Below are 19,238 nucleotides of genomic sequence, written 5' to 3' on the forward strand. Positions count from 1 at the left end.
TTTTTCTTGGTTAGAAGTTATAATTATATACAATAAAAATCCTATCATTTTATTTAATAAATTAATATATTTTATTTTTAAAATTATCTTTTTTTTCTGTTATACTTATATTGATAATAATAATAAACGAACTGAAAAATGACCTACCTTATGCATGCATGCATATAGTATACAAATGAAATTAGAAATAAGAAGCTACAAAAATCAATTGCACCCGTATCTAACTAGCCATCGACGTACTGCAAATACTGAAAATGAATCAAGTTGTTTAAGAGCATTGTTTTGGTCGGACTCGTTCGTTAAGTTTGAGGGACTCGTCTTTCAAGTCCATGAAAAGCTTTGACTTAGACTTCAACACATCTTCTATTCTCCAGTGGAGCTGATACAAGCACGATCCAACCTGGTTAGATTTGAGTTTGATTTCCTTATTGGCGTCAACTAAGCTGCATTATGTTCATCCTAATTCATGATAGATTCACTAATTGCTTTCGCACCTCATGCATGAACTGCCAATGACGCCTTCTCGATCTCACCCTATCTACTCCCGCCAGAGTGAGCTATAGACGTCTCAAAGAGTGCGTACCGAGCCAATGAGTGAAACGCTTCAGCTCAAAACCGAAATACCCTAGAAGAAGATAGGACTGTTAGCCCCACATGAGTTTCATGATTAAGCAAGAATAAGTGATTATAATGAGCTAAAAAAATGGGTTTGAAATGTCTGCAAACAAGGCGACCTCTCTCTCTATATTGAGGCTACAATTGTAGAACGAAGAGCTATAAGTCCTTTTCACATGAATCTCTATCTTTGTAAGATACTACTTCAGAGAGTCATTCACTGCTCAATTTTTTTCGCCTGCTATGGACCCGACCATCATATCAGGTGAGTCAACATGGAGCACATAAAGGAGCATGTTTCTCAACTTAGCTGTCTCAAAAAATTCCATAAAATAAAATTATCAGGATAGGATTTCTTACCCTCACATTATTGTGAAGGTTGTTGAAGTTACCATCGCAAATTCTATAAGAAAATTATAGCACCATCCATCCAAGTTTAACATCACCCAACCTTATAAAGAAAAAAGTTAGCACTCTGGATCCAACTTATTGATTCAATCAATGCATGCTAGTTTTTCCAAATTTTCAATTCTGAAATACACGTCCAAAATCTGGGATCGAGCCAACTGCTACTCAAATGACACATCAAAACAATAGTAATATAAATAAAAAAAACAATGTTGTATGTTAATTAGGTATTTACCAAGCTATTTTCATGGTTGATCAAGACGTTGTAAGTGGAATCATGTTCAATGCCTTGAGGATGAAAGCATAGGTGAAAGCATCCTCCTCTAGTTTCTCAAATCTGCATCCAGTTAGTAGTAAAAGCAGTGTTATAGAAGTTATGATAAATTAGAAAACATAGGCACATCAGTTACAAAAATAAATACAGGAAGGCAATCAACTAAGAGGATTACTACTGGAAATAGAATCGAGAACAAAAGATTAGTCTACTGAAGGGACTTGCATCACTTGCCATTGCCTACCCTGAGAGTGCTGTAGACTGATGGAAAGTCAACGATAGTCAAATCCAATTCCACTTTGACTTTCCATCATATGGACAATTTATAATATGAAAGGAAGTCCAGATGACTCATTCCCTTTACACTACTCATGCATCAAGCAACAGACCATTCACACATCAAAACTAAGTACCATGAAGCGAACTATTCCCCTCCCCCCCCCCCCCCCCTCCTCTCTCTCTCTCTCTCTCTCTCTCTCTCTCTCTTTGGGCTGCAAAACTAAGTACCTAATATATAAAATCATTATATATGACAATAATGCCCGACTTCCCAATGGGTGACACAATAATGTAGATGATCATAACCTCATGATTGAACTTGAAGGGATAGAATATGTTTGCCTTTATGAGAACATATTTATCCAAACAGGCCTTAAAAGCTCATTCAATATTATAAGAACCAAATGAATAAACAATATACAGGCTGCAAGGCTCCTCGCTGATAGATATACCTTAATTTATGTAATTCATATAATATTTACTCCTCAATTTTTGGCTTCTCTTATCAGAACCATTCATATTGACTCTCATCCATTTTTTTCCTCATTTTATCTAATCACATCTAGAATTCTTTTTGACAAGTGGAAACTCCAGAACAAAATGATTACACTATATTTCCCTGTCGATCCTGAATAAGAACTGAAGCTTCAAAGAGCTTTGATGGAATTATTAGATGAAATTGTGATCAGGATCACACATGATAACCTCTGATGAATCCAAAAATCTTCCACACTAATTGGCTAATTTTTTAAAAGAGTGAGAGAATGGCAAAAGAAGATACTAAATGTAAAGACTACTCAAGAATAAAAACAGAGAACTAAGGAACAAGTGTGCAGTACTCAAAAATAGCACCACGAAGCAATTACCTTCCAGATTTTGAGAAGTGGCCAGCACCAAGTTCACACTTAAACAGGAGAATATTGTCATCAGTCTTCAGTTCTCTCAACTTGGCAACAAACTTAGCTGGTTCCGAGTACAACACCCGTGGATCTATAACAGTAAACATGCTTAGAGAACATGAAAGGAGGCAAGATAATATAAGCAATCTAGGGTTCCACTTTACCATTCAAACCAGCAGTAACAAGAATGTCAGGATAATGCTGTGCTTTTATCTGCAAATGAACCAAATATAACATTAGCACACTTAAAAACAATAAGAAACAGCAACCAACACAAATTGCATCATTAATACACGTAACAAAATATAGTTCTCTAATAAGAATACATAATAGTAGTCACTAAGCATAGCTGACTTACAATTAAGATGTATATATACTGTTAGTAACATCATAAATGAACAAAGGCCATCATTAGCAGGATGGCAGCTGCAGAGTCAGAAAAAACTTAAGACGCAACAGCTATTGGCTGCTGGCCAGCATATACTGCTGCTTGCCTAGCCAACAGCTATTGAAAGTTCGGCACTTTGTGTTGCGTAGCAGTTGCTGCTCATTATGGTTGCTTGGCCAATAACAGGAGGAACTATGGTTGTGCTTGCATAGTTGTTGGTTACAATCTTGCTTTAATGGTTGCAGTTTCAGTTTTTATCTTTTAATTTCTTTTGGGTTTATAGTTCAATTGGTCTAGTGATCTGCAACATATTTTCTTTCAAAATAGATCTGTTGCATGCTCCATTCATGCGTATTTATTCACTTTTTCTTATCCTACTACCTCAGACATGAATTTTGCCTTTATTTCTCAATCTTGGACTGAAAGGGACAGTGCGCTTCTGGATGGGCACCATGATCATAACTCGTGCATCTATTTTGGGACTGAGTTGCAGCATTTCTATTAATGCTAATATGTCTTCCAAAATATACACTACAATATCTAGTTTTATATATCCAAAATTCACAAAAGGAAAGAGGAGAGAGAAACAAAAGGTGCAGCTATGGTACAATGACAGCATTTGGGCATTGAAAATGGCAAGGAAACAACTCTAAGATAACGTATGTCATGGGACAGCAAACAAAGAGCAAATAGAAAAATGAAAAATGTGATATAATAAACCAAGATATTCTGCGAATAAATGAAACAATTAGGGAAATCAGCACTCACATTATCAACTGGAGAATATGATTTCATATAGAAATAGAATTCCTCCTTCCTTGGATCACCCCATTCCTAAACCAGCACCAAAAATAGTCAAAGTTCAATTGATGGGAACAACCACAGCCCTAAGACTACCATTTAATATCAGGAAGCATGAAACATGTTCATGAGACACCTATTGTAAAAAAGGTTGTATAAGTTTAACAAAATACATACACACTTTGTTCTAGCAACTCCAAAGAAGTAGCTCAATTAAAGAAGAGTTAACTTAAAGAAACAAAAAGAGAAATTATGATTACTTAAGTGAAAAAGCAAGTTTAAAGCATGTCTGGGAGAATAAGAATAGCATTTTATTTGTAAATGCAGCAACTTGCTCACAAGTCAACTTTCTATTTAGCAGCCAAAATAGCAAGACAACAAATAATATTAAAGGTAGAAACAAAGTACCTCCCACTCAGAAGTAGTCAGTGGGATACTTGGATCAAGCATAGTAGTCACAACGTCAACAAATGGAACTCCAGCCACAGCTACCTTGAATAAATCAGGCCGCATGTTCAGGACAGAACCAATCAACAATCCCCCTGCACTCCTCCCATTAATGCAAAGTTTTTCTTTTGAACAATATTTATTTTCTATTAAGTATTCTGCACAAGCAATGAAATCAGTGAAAGTGTTTTTCTTCTTCAGTAACTTCCCATTTTCATACCACAGTCTCCCCATTTCACCACCACCGCGAATGTGAGCTATTGCAAATATAAAGCCCCTGTCTACCAAAGACAACCTTGATGCCTTGAAGCTAGGATCTATGCAGACCTGAGTTCAGAAAACATGCTACAACTCTGAGGAGCCAAAATATGCAATCTCAACAATAACATAGAGGACACAATAAATAAATAAAAATATAGAGAAAAGCATAATGAACAAGTCCAACTTATAGAATCAACAAATTTTTATGTCTGTAAGCTGGCACACATATGGAACCTAGAGATAATGTAATACAAACAACAATTCTATTGAAAAATATATTATACTCACTTATAACCAGGGTCTAAGATTTTAGTCTGATGTCAATACTTATTGACAATCGGACTGGTATGATTCTGGTACAGACTGATGTATCGCCACTTGTTATGTGTTGGTAGTGTTCGGACCAAGAGAATTTGAAGAAGCTATGGAAGAGGAGAAGCAGAGGAGGCATGCAGAGGAGGTGATGGCTCTTATAAGAAGAGATGGTGGTGACAACATAGCAGGCTGCAACTGTGATAAACTAAGGAAGAGGAGGGGAGTGATACATAAAGAGAGAAATTGAGGAGAGAAGTGTGTGGGAGGAAAGAAAAAACAAAAAAAGAACAATAGTTAAAAGTTCTCAAACAGGTCAAAAACAATGATAAGAAGGAAGAGGCGGAGGAGAGGAGAGAGATAAGTGAGAGAGAGAAATAGAGAAAGAGGATCATGGGAGGAAAGCACTAAAAGACAAAAAAAGACAGTTTCCAAAGCTGTCAAAAAATAATAAGACTACCAGATGGTTTGATTTTGGCCAGTAAAGCCCTGTAATATAATCATACTGGGTGATTTCACCTGTTCTGTCACGAACGATCGGCGCGCACTCGCAACAACTTCGTTCAACGAACCGTTCGTCGCTTTTGTTTACATGTACAGATGCTTGGCAGCATGTTTCACATTGGTTTTGTATTCTTTTGTTTGTAAAAATGCAAGCTCAAACAGGTTACAGCACTACAGTGCGGCCGCTCACCGCACCGAGCAAAACAGCCCAAAATGGCTCCGTTTTCGCGTGCCATGGGCTATTTTCTGTAGCCTGCTGATGCACGCGAAACGTCAGCCATCTCAGCACCCTGGAACCACCCGGGTGACACCATGGGGGATAGGGCTTCGGCATAGTGTCGAGCGCTGAACAATCTTCACAAGTTCGCACGTTTTCTTGATGGGAACTTGCCTTTGTGCCCAGCACCTGGTGAGCAGCTATTTGTAGAGTTGCAGCTATTTGTTCAGCCCTCTAAAGTCCTTGTTTTCCTCCTTTCTCTGTTTTCTCTCTTGCACGCAAAGTACTCGTTGAATTGCTTGTAAAGCTTTCCCCTTCGCGAGACGTCGAGACTTCCCCCTTCGAACTAATCAACTTTCTCTTTTACAGGTCCTTCGGGACCTGAGTGAGGTTGCAAATTGGCTGACCTTTACGGACGCATATCGCAAGGGCGCATCAAGACTTAGGCAATCCCAGCTAAGTCCGAGAAGTTGGTGCAAGGGTGCTTCGCAACTTACGCAACGCAAGCTAAGTTTGCGTCTTTGCCGCAAGGGTGCCTCACGACTTAGGCAATTCCAGCTAAATCCGTGACATTGTGGTATCAAAGCGGGCAAAGCATCGTGCAAGCAACGAAGGAACTTCGCAATTTCGCCATGGCAAAGCATCGTGGCAAATCAAGCAAGACGGGGCAAGCCGAACTCTTGCCCCAAGCAGCCGCAAGTGGGTTGCAAGTGCATACTCGCTCTCATGCTATTGGAGCCGCTCAGGAGGAGCGCGACAACGAACATGATGAGCGAGAAGTTGGCTACTCTCCGCGAGCGGAGGAGGCGCAATCCGGAGCGCCAATCGAAAAAAAGAGTCACAAGGAGAGACTCGCAGCGACGGAAACCCGCTTGGATGTTCTTGAAGCGAGCTTGGAGGAACTCTACCATGGCCAACGAAGGCTTCTCGGGGTAGAGAGCTTGCAAGAAGAAGCTAAATCTCGGATCGACAAGGTTGAGGCCCTAGTCGATCGACTGTCAAACGACACCAAAGACTCCATGCAATATCTGCAAGAAGTTATGGAGGAACTCACTTCCAAGGTGACCATGCTCAGAAGGGCACTGAATGCGGGAGGAAGAAACACCCGCGTTGCACCGGCACAAAACTTGATAGCACCCAAGCCGCATTGTTATGGAGGTGCCAGAGATGCTAAAGAGCTCGAGAATTTCCTATTCGACATGGAACAATACTTTCGAGCTACGAGGCCTGATTCTGAAGAAACCAAAGTTTCGATAACAACCATGTATTTGAATGGGGATGCAAAACTTTGGTGGCGAACCCGTTGGGAGGAGATCCAACAAGGTCGATGCCGGATGGACACATAAGAGGACTTAAAGCGAAAGTGATATGACATCACTTTGAGCTATTTTCAAACTCAGAAGAAACTCTCCCCAAAGCAAGCACGATGGTAGGACTTCCTAGCTGAGTTTGATATGACAATGGAGTACAAGCCCGGAAAAGTAAATATCGTGGCCGATGCATTGAGCCGGAAAGTGGAGCGAGTGAATGTCGTACAGTTGGAGTGCAAAGGCCAAGCAAGTCAGTTGCACTCCAACTTCCTTTCCAGGATCAGGGATGGACTATACAATCATCCTCAGGTAGTAACCCTGATGCAACTCATCAAAGAAGGCAAGGCACGACGATTTTGGGTCTAGGAGGGACTCGTTTACACAAAAGGGAATAGAGTTTATGTCCCTCGAGTTGACAATTTAAGGTATGAGCTCTTAAGAGAGTGTCACGATTCCCTTCAGGCTGGACATCCGGGCATTCACAGAACCTTAGCTCTTGTGTAGAGGGCCTTCTACTGGCTAAATATAGGGACTGATGTGGAGGAATATGTTTGAACGTGCCTCACTTGCCAACAAGACAAGGTGGAGCAGCGGAAGCCAGTGGGACTTTTGGAGCCGTTACCCGTACCAGAAAGGTCGTGAGAGAGCATTTCCTTAGACTTCATATCAAGCTTACCGGCAGTAGGGGGACTCGGATCGATACTCGTGGTGGTCGATCGATTTTCAAAGTATGCAACTTTCATTGCTACACCCCTACACTGTTCAGTAGAGGAGGCGACCAAGCTGATGATGAAGAATGTAGTGAAGTATTGAGGAGTCACACACAATATCATCAGTGATCGAGATAAACGGTTCTTGGGACGATTTTGGACTAAGCTATTCAAATTGTTAGGGTCTAAGTTATACTTCTCCACAAGCCTCCACCCCTAGACGAACGGCCAAACCGAAAGGATAAACTCACTCCTGGAGCGATATCTTTGGCACAACATGAGTGCCAACTAACGAGATTGGGTGAAGCCCAATTCTCCTACAACTTACAGCGGAGCTCTGTGTCCAACAAGAGCCCCTTCGAGATCATTACATGACAACAACCGTCAACTCCTCACACCTTGGCTATTGGATATACTGGGAATAGTCCGTCAACATATCACTTTGCAAAAGAATGGCACCGAAATGCAAATATTGCGCGGGCTTACTTGGAGAAGGCGGCCAAAAAGATGAAGTGGGCAGACTTAAGAAGGTGACCACGGGAGTTCAAAGTCGACGATTTGGTGTTGGAAAAGCTCCAACCAGCATCACTCCAATTCTTTAGGAACAAAGTACACAAAGGATTGGTGTGCAAGTATGAAGGGCTCTTCCCACTTATCAGTAGGGTGGGCAACGTCTCCTACAAGTTACAGCTGCCGGCGTGGCTCAAAATTCACAATGTTTTTCACGCCAGCAACTTAAAGGCCTACCACTCAAATCCGCAAGATGCTTCCCGAAGTGTTCCAACTCGGCTACCCCCCACCAGAGCCTCCTACGAGAGCCGAGTTGAAACCATTTTAATGGATTGCAAGATAAAGCTACCCAATGGAGCCGAGCAGACCGAGTAGTTGGTGAAGTGACGAAAGCTTCCCCGAACCGAAGCCAGTTAGGAGCCCGAATACGCCCTTCGCCATGAAGAAGCATTCATCAACAACTATCAACAAGCGTCGATGAGGGGGTCGACAGGTTAAGTGGGGTAGAATGTCACGAACGGTCGGCATGCACCCGCAACAACTTCGTTCAACGAACCGTTCATCGTTTTTGTTTGCATGTACAGATGCTTAGCAGCATGTTTTGCCATGGTTATGTGTTCTTTTGCTTGTAAAAATGCAAGTTCAAACAAGTTGCAGCACTACAGTGCGACCACTAACCGCACCGAGCAAAACATCCTAAAATGGCTCCGTTTTCGTATACCACGAACTGTTTTCTGCAACCTGCTGTTGCGCGCGAAACGTCAGCCATCTCAGCACCTTGGAACCACCCGAGTGGCACCATGGGGGATGGGGCTTCAGTATAGTGTCGAGCGTTGAACAATCTTCACAAGTTTGTACGTTTTCTTGACGGGAACTTACCTTCGCGCACGGCACCCGGTGAGCAGCTGTTTGTGGACTTGTAGTTGTTCGTTCAACCCTCTAAAGTCCTTATTTTCCTCCTTTCTCTGTTTTCTCTCTTGCACGCAAGGTGCTCACTGAATTACTTGTAAAGTTTCCCTCTTTGCGATACGTCGGGACTTGTCTGTCACTCGTTCTTCGAACTAATCAACTTTCTCTTTTACAAGTCCTTTGGGACCTGAGTGAGGTTGCAAATTGGCTGACCTTTGCAGACGCATATCGCAAGGGCGCATCAAGACTTAGGCAATCCCAGCTAAATCCGAAAAGTTGGCGCAAGGCTGCTTCGCGTCTTGGCCGCAAGGGTGTCTCACGACTTAGGCAATTCCAGCTAAGTCCGTGACAGTTCAGCTTGTCAAAACCTAGTCGGACAGATAAATACCAATTAGTATATACTGATCTGACCGATTTCTAAATCCTTGTTTATAACTAAAATAAATAAAATACAGAAAGGTCATGTTATAGTGATGGTCCTTTACACCATATGTAAATTTACATAGATTTCCACTAGAGTGAAGTCCAAAACATTCTAAAGTGTAAGCTAAGAATTAAAACTTTAAAGAATTATCATTGTCAAGGATGATAACAACAAATAGTGCTAAAAGATCGTGTAAGTTACAATTATAAAAGAGATAATTGGCATAACATAGAAAAAATGATATAGTCTTCATATTAGAATTAGCATGAGTATTGCCACCACTACTGTGGATAAAACTACAAACTACATAAGTAAATAATAGATGTAAAAGTTTACAAAAAAAATTATATAAAGCTACCTTAGTAAGTAAAATCACAAAACTATTGAAAAATTCTTTTCTTGAGGAAGGAACAAAAGCCTAAGAAAATTATTGGATTTCACTTCAGATGTTTAACCTATAGTATTGGTAAAAACCACCAAAGATGATTCTATCTAAAAAAAGTTGAAACTTCAAGAAATGAGCCAACGATTTAAAAAGCAATAGGCGCCAATGTCCAAAAACGCCCGAGGTGTTAGGCGCTCGCCCGAGCGAAGCGAGACGCTAAAATATAAAAATATATAATATAATTAATAAATATAATTATTTAATTAAAAATATAATATTAAATTAAGAAAATCTTGTAAAATCACAATATCACATTAACAAAAAGTCTCAAAATTCAAAACAATAACAATAATTTCAAATAAATAAAAATTAACAATATTAAAATCAAAATAATATATTATTATTCTAATAAATAAAACTACCATTACTAGTATACAGTTAGCACTATATTGTTAATATATTGTTAACAGTATACTATCGAAGTGAAAAGAATGTGAGTAAGAGGAAGATCGAGATTGCTGACTGAGAGCAACGGCAACGGGAGCGGGAGCGGCGAGTGATGACAGTGGTAGCGACAGCAATAGCAGCAAGCAGTGGCAATGGCAACGGGAATGGGAGCGATGAGCGACGACAATGGCAATGGCAGCGGTAGTAGTGAGAAGCGGTAATGGGAGCGATAAGCGACGACAGTGACATCGGTAGCAGTAGCAACAAGCAACGACAACGACGAGCGGCGATAGTGGCAGCGGTAGCAGCGAGCAGTGGGAGCGGGAGCGGGAGCGGGAGCGGGAGCGGGATCAATGAGTGACGATAGTGGCAGTGGTAGCAGCGGCAACGGGAGCGGCGAGCAAGGTTAGGGTTGGGAAGTCGTGAGAGGAAGGCTGATATCGGTGCTTTAGTTGGTTCAATTGAACCAACTAAAGCACCGGAGACCGAACCAGACCTAAAACACTGGTTTGGTCGCCTGGTTTAACCCGAATGCTCGCCCGAAGCGCCCGGCACTTGGGCTTGGGCGAGCGCCCTGGCGGGCGCCTCTTTGAAGCGCACCGTCTGGAAATGAAGCAAGGCGCTCAAGCCGGGCCTCACCTCGCCCGAGCACCTAGGCGAGCGCATGAGTGCCTATTGAAATCACTGAAATGAGCTACCACAAAAAAACAGAGAGTTAAAAGAGTATTTAAGTTAATAATGGGAGATTAAAAACAAAGGATTAGGTTCATGCAATTCAGACCAGTTTTTCATTAGGAGTGAATATCAAAGCCAGAGTCTACGGGGTTTAACTTATCTCATAACATTAGTTGCCACTCATAAATTAAGCCATCAGGAGGAGTAGAAGTAATGTGTTTTAAAGGTCATCATTATTCAGAAATAGTTATGAATATTTTTAAAATACTTGTGGATCATACAGCATCTGAAGATCTCAACTATAGAAATGCATATACCAAGATTATGAACCATGGCCTATCAATAGTAGATTTATGATACATCAGCACTCGTACAAAAGCCAACAAAGATATGTAGGTGAGTTGTCATCCAACAGCAGGTGGACTGATCAGATGTCTTAAGCACCTTGCTTAAATAAGTCGCAAGATGTGCATGTCAGCAACTAAACTTTTAACAACTTAGAACAGTAGTATTTATTTTCTACTCATTTTAATAGAGATATTACAACAAGATGGGTCAAGTGTCTGCCTCAGATAAACAGTATGGAAGATTGTCAAACTGTTGCAGACAATAGAAAACCAAAAGTTACCTCATATGAACCATATCCATAAAGAAGCATTGGATCCGATCCATCAAGCTTTACAAGGTCCTTCTTATAGAAAATTGATATAGGCACTTGGGTGCCATCAGAAGCAACTGCCCATTTTCTTTCAGTCACATAACTTGATGGATCGAAACCACCTAATACCTGAAAGGAGTCAAAAAGAAGCTTTTTAGATAATAAAATAATATTGTAACACAAAGTAACATGAGGAAAGAAAGCATGTAGAGATTTGCTTGAGCATGACAACCAGTTTGAAAACAAAAAGCAGACACGCAACATATAAAGGAAAGGTTGATGTACAAGCTCTTGGATTCAAGAACTAGTTAATTAGAAGGTGCCAAAAGATTTAGACAATGATCTACTATCTCAAAGATTAACAAAGAAAATAATCATAGGTTTATATACATATATATATATATATATATATTGATTAACGTGAGAAGCAAGTAGAAAGTTGTGGCTTCATTTGTCTTATCTGCATTTTCCTTTAAGATAATTCCTGTTCTTTTTGCACTGTAACAATTAGCTTGATACCTATAACAACAGAAGAAATGGCCTATTTCTTACCTCCAGAGCCAGAAAATAAATCAAACCCTTGCAACATCAGAATCATTTTTTAGACTTTTCAGTCTAAAACAAAGCTTAATACTACGCCAGCTGGTTACTCTATTATACTATTTAAAACTATATAATAAACCATACCTCCAGTTAATTACAAGCAATTGTCATTTACAAGACATGACACTATTTTGATGATTGATCAATTGAAAGTACAAAATCAATTTGACATGCTAACAAGCAACTACTCATGTCAAAATAATTTCCCCTTACCAAACTATGCATGTTCCTTCAATCTGTACCAGATGTAATAAACATTTGGCATCATTTGTAATTTTTGTTGTTTTATAAAATGTAAACTAGAAACTTAAATTCAGAGGCAAAGTATAGTTCACAATAAAACCAAAAAGCAACTCATTGAATACTTAAAGGTCACCCAGAAACCCTGGATGATGAAATTTCAAAATGCAGCTAAACCAGGTCTGGAGCATTGTGGCGTTCATCAAAATGAGGAGACTAAAAAAACAAGTTTGACAAGACTTCTGTTTGTCTCCAAAAAGAGGCAGTTTTGCCACTTCTAAAAATTTAGAAGTTGAAAATTTATTTCCATTTTCTTTTAAGTATTCAGCCCAGTGGCCATAAAATGGACCAGTAGATCTAATGAGCATTGGTCTCTATTAGAACCATGATGTGCAACAGCCCCTTCTATCATCCAATCTTCAGATGAATTAAGCATGTGGTGACCATACATGTTTGTACTTTGTAAAATCAACAGACAACGAAAGCAATGCAAAAACAATCTTTCTACTTGACAATTTAAAAAGTAGCAAACTATGGGACCTTAGTTACAGCAGATAAGTTTACGCAATATGCACAACTGTTAACAAGTAAGATACAAAGAAAAACTAGTTGTTATTGAAGAAAAAGTTCAATAACTAATTTACAAGCACAATTATGTAAAGTTGCTCACAACCATGATGATCTCAAATCCAACTAAGCTTATACTCTACCGTTTTAATCTTCTTCAAAACAGAAATGCCTGTCTTCATGTCATAGTCATAGACAGAACAAGGAGTTCTCAGAGAGCTATATGAATATCGAACAATGGTGGAAGAAAATTGTGACTCTTCAGGATCCACTGAATATACTGGATCAATAAAATCAACTGTTCTACCATTCTGGAGTCGTCCAATTGGTTCACCAATGGGTGGGAGATTATATACAGTAATACTAGGCAAGCCATTTTCCCGCTCATAAACAACAATATGGTCATTGAAAAGTTGAAAATCCTGTAATTTCACACTGAAAGGAACATAAACTTCATTAACCTCTTCACCTTGACAATCTAAAATACTAGAGGACACTCCAAAATATTATGCAAAAATTTGCATCAAGTATTAAAAGCATATTGCAGAAAAAATAAAAAGTTGCATACAAGATCAAAATGTTGCCAAAAGCAAGTTTCTAGAGATTCCATACGGCAGTAAAACATTATCAAGAAACAAAGCTGCAGAGCACTTATAAACTAACTAATAATGGAGAACTAAACTAGACAACCTCAACGTTTCCAATTAAACAGGACCAGAATCTTCCTCTTCACTATTTCAAGAACCTTTTTATCCTTCTAAATCTAGTAATCGAAATAGACTGGTCCATTAATAATATTGGCTAGCAATTAATGCATGTATCTATAAGTCTGAGCAGATTTAATGCAGAGCCATAAAATTAAAGTATTTCCAACTCCACAGTTGCATGAACTTACCCAAGTAAGAAAATTTTGTTTTTCTAGGAGTAATTGGATTGGAATACAATTTATTATTCTCATACACAACACATAACATGACCACTTAATTATATTATTTTCACCCATCTAGTAGTGATACTTGTCTTATAAAAACCAACACCACTATCTAATAACAACTTCATTCAATGATACAACTAGTTCAGGCTTTTGATATTTTGTATAAGCCTTCTTAAGTACACTTGGTGTTGCTTAGGATTTTGATGACCTTAAAATTAAAAGAGAAAAATAATGTTCTTCCAACTTTCAAATTTGCCTTTTTGCACAATTTGTGGGCAAAAGTCAAAACTAGTTTTTTAACCTATTGAATACAAACAAATATTTATAGTCAGATATAAGTGCACTAGTTTGCACAAAAAGATATGAATTTTTTTGTCATGTTGGGAAAAGGCTTTCCAAGAGAAAGGGGTCTGTTAGGCACCTAATCATTATAAAGCATTGTTGGTCTCACAACTGTCATAATAGATCCGAACACTTGCATCAAAAGGCATTTTGAGGCCCTTTCGAAAGGAGTAAGGATCACCAAAGTAATGTCTAGACCCAATGATTCAAAGCAAAGATAAAGGATTCCGCAACAAGAAAACACTATTTTCGATTGCCTCAAAAATTGGATCTGAATGAGGAATCAAAATAGATTTAAGATGAGACAAAACAAAGGAGATGAGAAACAGTTCAATAAATGCCTAAGGATTTTCCTTCGAATTCCATCAGAATTACCCAACTTGAGCTATGAGTACAAACGATTTTTTTTTAAGGAAAAACAAAACCAGGACTCAAATTATAATCTAATTCATTATTTTGTGTTTGCTATTTGACATTACACATGTATAGATATACCAAAATCAAAATCATTTTTCTCGAGCTTGAGCCGTATGAGGAGAAAAACATTCTATATGTAGTATGTATTTGGCCCCCTTAACATACAAACAACAACAACAACAAAGCCATAAGTCCCAACTGTTTAGGGTCAGCTACATAGATCTTTTGCCACCATTGAGATCTGTAAAAAGTCATATGTTTAGTTAAATTCAAAGTACTTAAATCTTTATTTATAGTTTCTATTGAAATCTTTTTAGGTCTTTCTTTACCTCTCCTCGTACCATTAACATTAATCATTTCACATCTTCTGACTATCGCATCTAGATGTCTCCTATGCATATGCTCATACCATCTTAGATGATTTTCTCTTATCTTATCCACTATCGAAACAATATCTAATTGTTCACAGATAAAAGTATTTCTTGTCTTATCTTTCCCAATAACTCCACACATCCATCTCAACATGCTCATCTTAGCAATACAAATTTTTTATATATATTGTTTCTTAACTGTCCAACACTTAGATCTATAAAGCATTGTTGGTCTCACAACTGTCTTATAAAATTTTTCTTTTAATCTCAAAGGTATCCGATAATCACATAGGACTCCTAACACTCCTCATCATTTTAACCAGCTTATTTTTACTATATGAATAATATCTCCATTGATCTCTCCATCTTGTTGAATAATAATCCAAGATACCTAAAGCTTTTACTTAAAGAAACTTCTTATTCATCCAACTTAACTATATTCTTCTGTTTAACTATATTCTTCTATTTATTTCTTATAACAGAAAAATAACTAGCACTATATCACATCTATTTAGGTCAACCACTTTTTTTTCCATGTTGTCGAGAATGAGGGAGGGCAATATCACTAGCCAAACTAAGAATGATAAGATCCTTTCGTATTATATCTAACAAAGTTTCTCGGGTCTTTCTTAACTCTTTCCCAACATAAGGAGCTTTTCATATTCTTGTTGTAACTCATGGAAGATGGCCCAAGTAAAATAGGAAACTTTTACATAATAAAAAATAATCTTTCCTATTTCTCAATGATTATTCTACCGGAGGAAAAAAAATCATTTTCACATTCCAGAGTCCATCAAAATTAAACCAGTCGCTAGCAAGATTTGTACAAACACACATGAAATCACAATCATAAGAAGCACCAAAAGAAACCTTATCACTGCATTATCTTATACTTACTTTACAGAAAATAAAATTATCTTATATAAAACTAATAACTAGAAACTCAAGGCATCAACATAATAGTAACCTACAAAGAAAAAATACACCAAGTGTCCTCAAAGCATATACTCTTCCTCAAAAGATAAACTTACTTAAATTTTAACTAAAGCACATGAATTCCTATACTAGAGAGCTTGCTTGTGGTGGTTATTTGCAGAAACTGAGACAATGGCATAAAATAATCAGCAAATACAGCAAGTGTACTCAACCAGACCTTTCACTGTGAGGAAGCAGAATTGTAGTTTCAGTTACATTGTCCACTGGACAAGCAAGTAACTCTGAATTGTAGAACTCATCACTTCTCCTCTTTATAAAGAAATGATTGCCACAATGACTAGCTGTTGTATCAATGCCAGAAAGACGTGGCGTCAAAGCCATGAGACCGCTTTCTAGTTTCAATTTTTCGAGATAGAAAAGGAACCGTGTTGTTTTGCTTTCCGAAGCAATAAATAAATATTGCTTGCTTTCAGAGGCTTGAATATCAAGAGAAAACATGTCATCTTTTTCATGGTACAGGCAAAGATCATTAGATTGATCAGTCTCCAGTTTGTGAAGCCAAACCTGACAAAATACTAGAATATGAGAATCAAGAAAGTTAAAAGTATCATGAGCTTCAGCAGAGTTTGGAGACCAAAAAAATTTGGCATGATAGATAAAGTTAGAAGTGCATATATATTGCATGTCCATAACCAAATGATTCCTCTAACCAATCAGTCAAAAAAATATACATATAAAAAAGGCAAGAAAAGCAACCAAGCAAAAAAGGAACAGATGATAACTATCGGTAAATGATGTTAAAGTCGCCATTTTCAAATAATCCATTGATTAATTTCATGAAGATCAGAAAATGACAAATAAATGAAGTTAAAACAAGTGGTCTAAGTCACCATCGGCAAAGAAGATGAACAGAAAAAAAAGGACAGATTTGGAGGGCACGATTAATTCAGGTTGTACATTGGGGCATAAAAACCAATCATCTAAGCCATCAAATTCATGGACTGCTCTTTCTAGTACTCAAATATCAAAGTCCTCTAATTTTTCTGTGTGTTTGCTTTACACAATTGCAAATCTGAAAGACCTTCAGGAACTGCACGTGCTGTAACTGAACATTGTAAAACAAAGTGTTCCCGCATCAAATAAAATGTAAATTCACTAAATCAGCTAGACTCCTGAACAATAAAAGAGTATTCAAGAGACACATTCAGGCATAATTTTCAATTACTATAATAACTGTCCCTAATAAACCAAGTGTACCTGTTATGTTCAAGGTACAAATGGATGATGACATAACAAATTAACTTATTGGCTGTATGTTGATGTAACAAAATCTTAAACCTAGTTCCAGGCTGTCGGCTAACTCTTTATGTATCAATTACAGTTCATGGTCATGCCACTTGGAACAAAAGCATTAGCATCTGGTGTAGATACCATTGCTATTCAAATTTTAGTTTTAACTAATGTTTAAATAAGGACAACTGTTAAAAATGATTTGCGCACAACCAAAGGAGAGACCTATAGCTGCCATAGTTAATTTAGGCAAATCATCTTTGATTAGTCATGTAAAGAGGTAAACCTAGGAATTGATCTTAGTTTGACTAGTGAAAGAGCATTGGATGTGACAAAAAAAGAAAAGCACCATGTTTTATGAACCTTGTCGGGTCGAAGGATCTCATCCATTGTTATGTAAACTAGGGAGTCATCACCAGCCCACTCCATATATGATGTTATCCCAGTTAAAGGCTTCCCTAAAAGAGTCCCATTCTCAATATCCATAATATAGACAGTATAGATCTCATGACCTTTAGTATCTTCTGCATAGGCAACCAACTTGTTATTTGGGCTGACCTGAAAAAGAAAAGAATAACTTCATACTAATGAGAAAAAATAGATTGTAAAAATTTAATCTCATAAATGGTGGGCATAGGTATAACATACTTTGAAAGCCCCAATACTGTAGTAATCACGTCCTTCAGCCTTAATATTCTCATCCAAGATTAAATGTTCTTCGGATGCTTCAGGTCCAGTGGACATGACATCAAAAACAGAAGTGGCACCATCATCTCTTATACACCGCCTGCAATGCTGCACATACTCCTTCCCCTTTAATGTTCTCTTGTAGTAGTAATACCCGCCTCTCCTAATCGGCACAGTGATATCATCCTCCTTGATTCTTCCTCTTATCTCAGTGTATAATTGATTCTGAAACTGTTTCACATCTGAAAGTGATCCTGAGTCAGAATGTCAAAACTTCGCAATGGGAAATAACAATATGGACATGACAATGGTGTTTCGGTTCGTATTCACTAACAAGCAATACGCACATGTACAGCCAACCACTGATTTCATGGGAGAATATTCAAAGTCTGGTGAACACAGAACAAAACATTGAAAATGGCTTGCAATGCAATTCTAAGAAGCAAGGTTTTTCAGCACAATGAAATCAAACCTATCCTCATCAAGCAATGTGCAGGAAGATCCCATTTTGGTGAGGGACAATGTAAGCAGACGTTGTTCCCTCAACTTAAACCTTGATCTCCCAGGTTGCAAAGGAGGAAACGCATTTCTTATCTACTGAATAATTGTTCTTGATGACGAAAATAAGAAAAAAGAATAGTATTCAAATCTCAATAATTCTCCCTTAAAATACTCTTTTGGGTCTCTATCATGGTATGCATTTACCAAAGCCGCCATGACTGCTTAAAGTACCAAAACCCTAATTTCCCGGTCCCATAACATGATGAAGCAAAACCCTAAAGGTTTACCAGACAAAACGAGATTGGTGTACGCATTCTCCTCCTTGAGGTAGGAGAGCACATCCGGGTCCGATCGGGAGTCGTCGCGGAGCCAGTAGTAGTCGTCGACGCGGACGTCACCAAACATCTCCATCTCGTGCTTCACCTTCTTCGCGGTCGGGGGCTTCGCCATGGATGGTGCAGTGGCGGCAGAAATGGAGGACGAGACGCTCGTGTGGCTGAAGGAAGCGACGAGGGGGAGGGGCGGCGGGGCGTGCGGCGGAGGCAAGGAGAAAAAGGCTGCGACGGGCGGGGAGGTGCAAAGCGGGATCACTGGAAACCGACTCCAGGCAGGGTACTTAGAAGCGCTTCTAAATAACGAACAATGAGGCATTTTGGGCCACGGCTGTAATGCCGATAAATGTCCCGTATTAACCTATTCAAATATGTTGGGTATTTTAATAATTTTAAAAAATTAGAGAACGATTTCTCGATCTCTATACCATTTTAATTTTTTTAATAATACTTTTAATTTTAAAAAAATTTACTTAAATTAATCTTCAAATTTTTTTCATATGTTACAGTATTTTTTTGGTCACCAATAACAAAGACATTCTAAAGCCTACTTAAAAACACTATAAATGAGTTACATAAAATTTA

General features: G+C 38.4%; 1 protein-coding gene across 2 annotated transcripts; it reads right to left on the reverse strand.

Annotated features, from left to right (window-relative positions):
- Positions 1–294: 294 nt before the first annotated feature.
- Positions 295–18,989, reverse strand: LOC135650020 (uncharacterized). Of its 2 annotated transcripts, XM_065169084.1 has the most exons (12): positions 18,609–18,989; positions 17,782–18,062; positions 17,497–17,691; positions 16,061–16,407; positions 12,987–13,278; positions 11,404–11,562; positions 4,073–4,438; positions 3,632–3,697; positions 2,640–2,688; positions 2,443–2,566; positions 1,259–1,360; positions 295–625 (listed from the first exon to the last, which is right to left on the reverse strand). In XM_065169084.1, the coding sequence occupies exons 1-11, from the start codon at positions 18,970–18,972 to the stop codon at positions 1,279–1,281; spliced, it is 2,325 nt and encodes a 774-aa protein (XP_065025156.1). In that variant the 5' UTR covers positions 18,973–18,989; the 3' UTR covers positions 295–625; positions 1,259–1,278. The 2 variants fall into 2 exon arrangements, with proteins under 2 accessions (XP_065025156.1, XP_065025149.1); XM_065169077.1 differs by lacking the exon at positions 295–625 and having other exon boundaries at positions 1,083–1,360.
- Positions 18,990–19,238: the final 249 nt, after the last annotated feature.

The sequence above is a fragment of the Musa acuminata genome, chromosome BXJ1-4, assembly GCF_036884655.1.
Source record: "Musa acuminata AAA Group cultivar baxijiao chromosome BXJ1-4, Cavendish_Baxijiao_AAA, whole genome shotgun sequence".
Classification (NCBI taxonomy): Eukaryota; Viridiplantae; Streptophyta; class Magnoliopsida; order Zingiberales; family Musaceae; genus Musa; species Musa acuminata.